The sequence below is a fragment of the Durio zibethinus genome, chromosome 27 (assembly GCF_047325235.1).
Source record: "Durio zibethinus cultivar Kanyao isolate XHJ-2024 chromosome 27, ASM4732523v1, whole genome shotgun sequence".
Taxonomy (NCBI): domain Eukaryota; kingdom Viridiplantae; phylum Streptophyta; class Magnoliopsida; order Malvales; family Malvaceae; genus Durio; species Durio zibethinus.
In genome coordinates, this window is record NC_143188.1 from 12212350 (window position 1) to 12218071 (window position 5722).

The 5722-nt window shown below is 32.4% G+C and overlaps 1 protein-coding gene across 2 annotated transcripts; it reads left to right on the top strand.

The window, feature by feature from the left end:
* Window positions 1-1979: 1979 nt before the first annotated feature.
* Window positions 1980-5482, top strand: LOC111279438 (GDSL esterase/lipase At5g45910-like). Of its 2 annotated transcripts, XR_016334758.1 has the most exons (6): window positions 1980-3049; window positions 3238-3489; window positions 4354-4430; window positions 4522-4739; window positions 4870-5009; window positions 5128-5482. XR_016334758.1 is itself a non-coding variant. In XM_089756503.1 (5 exons), the coding sequence occupies exons 1-3, from the start codon at window positions 3443-3445 to the stop codon at window positions 4656-4658; spliced, it is 261 nt and encodes an 86-aa protein (XP_089612629.1). In that variant the 5' UTR covers window positions 1980-3442; the 3' UTR covers window positions 4659-4739; window positions 4870-5009; window positions 5128-5482. The 2 variants fall into 2 exon arrangements, 1 of the variants encoding a protein (XP_089612629.1); XM_089756503.1 differs by having other exon boundaries at window positions 1980-3489.
* The last annotated feature ends 240 nt before the right edge of the window (window positions 5483-5722 follow it).

Genomic DNA, 5722 nt, shown 5'->3' on the forward strand with positions numbered 1-5722 from the left:
AATTTGTGAATCTAAGAATCAAACTCCAACATTGCAAAAATCCTCCTCCTAAAAGAGATGGGTGAATTATTTAATCTACACTGTTAGAAATAATAACTCAAATCTCATAAAAGATTTGTTTGAGATTTGTTATATATTACTTAATGAATGAAAAGACTTGCAGAAGAAGAATTTAAAAAGGAAAATGATTTTTAATAAGCAAGTTTGTATGTTTATAAATATGTGAAGTTTTTATAGGGTTAGGTATAAGAAAAAGATGTAAGAGAGTTATAGAGTTTTATGGGTAAACACCTCATAAGACTACTGAAGATTTATATCTTATGGGTGTGTATATTTGTTTGTAAGTGAACTAGAAGAAATTGAAAGGGTCTACATAGGTATAATGTATAGGTGCATATGGGTATGTATTTGATTGTGTTGAAAGGGTGCACATGAGCATATGTTTGTTTAGGTTGAGAATACTCCATAGGACTAGAGAAGATTGAGAGGATCTATGTGTATTGATTATTGAGTGGTTGATATGTTGTGATGTGTGTTTATAATTCTATACAATTAATGAATCTTATTTCTTATTCATGAATGTAAGTCAGTTGGACCGAACTACGTTAAATAATTATCTCTTGTGTATTTGATTCATTATTTGATTTCACTTCCGCTGGTGTAATTAGATTGACTCTTTTTGGCTTAACAAATGGTATTAGAGCATAATTCGAGATATAAAAAGAGATAAGCTTAAAGGAGCTCAATTCAATGAAAAAGTTTGAGTTCATGTTTTGAGGATCAATTTGCGTCAAGTTTGAAGACACACAAAAAAAGATAATTGTAAGACTTCAATTGCATGTGAAGCCAAATATATTTAGCATAAAGACAGATGATTTGATGAAATTTGAGTCAATATGGAGATTGTGAGAAATAATGACTTAAATCCAATAAGAAATTTGTTTGAAATTTATTAAATATTACTTGATGGACAAGAAGACTTACAGAAAAGAATATTAAAAAAAAAATTCTTAATAGGCAAGTTTTACTTGTAGAAGAAGAATTCTAAAAGAAGAAGGATTCTTAATAAGTAAGTTTGTATAGTTATAAATAGGTGAAGTCTTTGCAAAGTTAAGTATGAAAAAAAGATGTAAAAGAGTTGTAAGGTTTTATGAGTAGATACCTTATAAGACTACAGAAAATTTACGCATTATGAATGTGTACATTTGTTTATGAGTGGATTAAGAAAAATTGAGAAGATCCACATAAGTATGATGTACGGATGCATATGGGTATATGTTTAGTTGTGTTGAAATGGTACACATGAGTATGTATTTGTTTAGATTGAAAATACTCTATAGGATTAGAAAAGATTGAAAGGGTCTATGAGTATTGATTGTTAAGTGGCTAATATGTTTTGATTTATATTTGTAATTCTCTATAACTAATAGATTTGATTTTTCATTTGTGAATGTAAATCAGTTAAATCAAATTACGTTAAATTATTATCTCTTATGTGTTTGATTTTACTTCTATTGGTGTGAGTGGATTGAGGCTTTTTGGTCTAACATAAACTTCATCTTCAACTTAATAATAAGGCTTACTTTAGCAAAATTGTTGTGGTTGAAAAAATTTTGATTTGCAAAAAATACATTTGAAAACTGCTAAAATAATTACTGGAAAAAACTATGGTTTAAGATTTTCTAGTTTTTGGTATTACCGTAATAATTTGCTGTAAAACTTAATAAATCTAAAAAACATGATCTTGGAAAATAAATGTGTATTTGATCATATTAATTCCAAACCATCATTTTCAAACACCTGCAATTAGCTTTTACGGTTGATTCAATTTTAACAAATAAAAAATATTTTTAACACAAATTATAATATGTTTAACATTATTTTTGTGTTTAAAAAACTACGTTTTTCAATCCAAATACAATACTAAGCTAGCCCTAAGTCTATCGAATTGCCTTCTCCCATTGCATTGAATATTCATCAACGTCATTGCAATGGGCAGTACAAATAATGTTTTTTAATTTTTATTAAATAAATAATGAGCCTCCTTGCTTCTGTACATATATAGACCACTAGCTCCTAAAAGGCCACTAGCTCCACCATTTCAGTTGCCTTTCTGACTCCTTCCTTCTTTCGTCTTTCCACGACACTAAACACCGAAAGCTACCCTTGCTTCACTCTAGCACAGCCCCTAAACATCCTTCTCCTTGAACTATTGCTTGCCAATACAGCCAAGCCTTTCGCCACCGCTACGACTTCAACCTTCCTTCCCACACTGCCATTTCCTGTATTGATGGGATGAGGTTTTCAGAAGCAATTGATTCTGAAAATTGGGATTTTTGCTGATGAGGTTTCTGTGTTGGATGCTCTGTGTTTTAGCGAAATTCCTGGGTGTGGGTCTGGGTATGCATAATTGATTTTGGATTTTGGGTTTTTGGTTGCGTTTAATGGATTTGGCGTTTGTTGCTGATGAACTAGCAGCGGGTTTGATGAGTTAGGACTGTTGATAGTCGATGGCAGTGGTAAACTTGGGGTTGTCGTGTTCAGAACGGTGGATTATGATGATTGTGGGAAAATAGGTGTCAATGGTGGTTTCAAGACTATAGGGAGAATGTGACCTTTTTCTATGTGATGAAACGGCTGCTGTTGGATATGGCCGAGAACTATTTTTCTAGCTGCCCCTCTCTGTTTTCTGCTTGCTCTGTGTTCTCTCCGTTTCTCCCTATTTTTCCTCTGATTTTTCTGTGTTTCTCTCTTATTTTCTCTGTAATTTCTGTCTAATTTCCATGTGTTCATTCACTTTGAATTCAAGTCTATTTATAGGATAAAACTAAGAGACTTATAGATCACTTCCAATTCAGTTCAAAAAGAATATATATATATATATATATATATATATATATATATATATAAACACTGCAATCGAGTTCAAGTTCAAGCCCAATTGATTCGGGCCTGAATTAATGGTGTCTACACTTTTGTATGTCCCAACTCAGGATCTTGAAGGTGCAGTAAAGATTTATGGATTGTCCTACAGTAGGCTTACAGGAAGGTTAGAGCAAACTTACTCAGTGTTCTGAATATTTTATTTGTAAATCATGTCTTAAATGGTAATCTGATTTCCTCTTTGTGTCTGTGTCTGTTTGGGCACTTGAATTTCACTTTTTACGATTACACCTTAAGTAATCAAGTATATTTGCTTCAATTGTTGCATCACAATTATTGTTTTACTTGTTACAGCATTAAACTCAAGTTTCCTTGGAGCATAGCCCTTTTCAAACAAGGCATAAGTTGAAATGCTGTTATATTTTGGGCATTTGGTATTTTAAATATCAAATGAAGCTCAGAATATGAGAATTTGTTTTGGGTGTTTGATAGGTTAAACATCAATGTAGATGAGACAAATACAAGCAAATTTTGAGGCAACTGACCCTCCCCTTCTTGGATGGTGAAATTCACTGCTTGTATGATCCATGGAGCTTTGATTTTGTGGTAATGCAAACTCATGTTTACAAATTTACTTATCTAAAGCCACAAATGTATTGCATCATTTTAAATTTTTTATAGTATATTATATCCCATTTTAATTGGTTCATTTACTTAATAATTTCTCTTGATTATTGTTAGTAATTTAAATATCTCAACTCACAAATATAGCCAATGCAAGTTATTTTGATCGTTATACATAATTACTTCTCCTGATAATTTTTTTGTTCAAAGTAAATAAAAAAATCGGATTTAATTCAATAGATTTATATAATCATTTTTAGAAAATGACATCCATCAAGTATAGATTCAAATTTTAATATTTATAATTTCTTTTCTTATCTCTGACTACTACGACATTTTTTGTAAAATAAATAAATAAATAAATAAAAGATAAAAAAGAAAATGAGATGTAATCCAAATCGGAGATCATTAAAATAATCCACCAAATTAAACCATTATTATTCTATAATAATTATACCAAACTGCAAAATAATCCTAATAATCTAAAGCGGCATGGGATTTGTTTTCCCAAACCCTCTTTAATTAGTATTAATACTATTACAACTATAAGTGAAACTACTTTTTCCCTGTATAAATAATTCATGCACCAGAGGCAATGCATCAAATCATAGTCATGGCCATAGCCAAAGTTTTCCTTGAGCTTATTCTTCCGGAATCTCCAGGAATATGGCTAGCTCGCTTCTTTTCCACTTCTCGCCATCTGTTTCCTGTTTGTTGTTATTCATTCTCCTTCATGCCATGCAATTAGTTTCGGACTTGCCAGTTTGATGCCATATATCAGCTTGGTGATTCGATATCGGACGCCGGTAATTTGATCTGAGAGAACCCTTCATCTGTTTTTGCTAGGCCTCCTTATGGTGAAACCCTCTTCAAAAATGCAACGGGAAAATGCTCCAATGGCTTACTAGTGATCGATTATCTAGGTAAGTACGCTTTGTTTGCTTTTATTTTCTAGCTCACTGTGACTCCACGTGTATCTGATAACAGAACTGAAACTATACTGTACTTTGACAGCTCAATCTGCTGGAATTCCCTTTCTCAAGGCCTACTTGTATAGCGATGCATTGTTTACTGGAGGTGGTGGTGATGGGGTGAATTTCGCGGTTGCTGGTTCTACTGTGTGGAAGCTCTGGATGGTAATAGTGTTGTAGCTAGCCCCAGTTACCACCAATTCTCTCACTAGGCAACTTGATTGGATGTCTACCTTTTTTCATGTGGTGATGATGATGAAGGTATTGGCAATTCGGCTCCTCATCATCTTTCTATTTAATTATTTACAGACTATTTTGTTAGTTTTGTTTGATTCTAATTCAGTAATAATAAAACTAACCATGTTTCAAATATTTGTCATTTTTTTAATAGGTTGTTTCAAGAAATTTAAAAACAGCTCTTTTCATGGTTGGGGAAATTGGAGAGAATGACTACAACTATGCCCTTTTTCAAGGAAAATCCATGGTGCCTATGCGGTTTTTCAAATTCAAGCCATAAAGGATGCTGTGACAGTAAGTTCTATTCTATAAAAAAAAAAAAAAAAAAAACCCTTCAATCATATCTATTCTTCCCTTGCAAATCTGTTACGGTTATTTCAAAATTTATTAATTTACTTTCTTTTTGGTATAGAGGGTCGTTGGTTATGGTTTGGTATAGACAGGTTTTGACAGCACATCGACACAAAAAGCATGTTGCGGGATTGGAAGTGATTATAGCTTTAGTCTTACGAGAATGTGGGGAGCTCCGGGTGTTCCAGTTTGTCAAACTACTGATCAAAGGGCTTACAAGCTCATGATAGGATGGCTTATTCGCCTCATCCAAGTACTGAAGAAGATAGGAAACATGGCAAATTCTTTGTTTTTTCAATCATTTCAGTTCTCGTGGTTTTTTTCCTTCAAGCTCACTTCATGCAATATGAACTGGTCCAAATTTAGCATCTGTGGCGTACATAATTAATAAAGATTAGATAAACAAGAATATCAAACCAAATATATAAAGGTGACATAGCAAGAATTAAAAGAGAAATATATAGATTATTGTATATATTAAGGGTCTTGTTCTAAGAGAATTTAAATTCATTAATGGAAGATCGCTAGTGAAATTTGTGACATTCTATTAGTGTAGTTAGGGTGCAAAAGGGTATTGATACTTAGCGTTGCGAAGTGAGGGAGGTTTTACTAGTATATATTAACCTGTTAACTTAGCTAGAGGTATGAGTTATTGG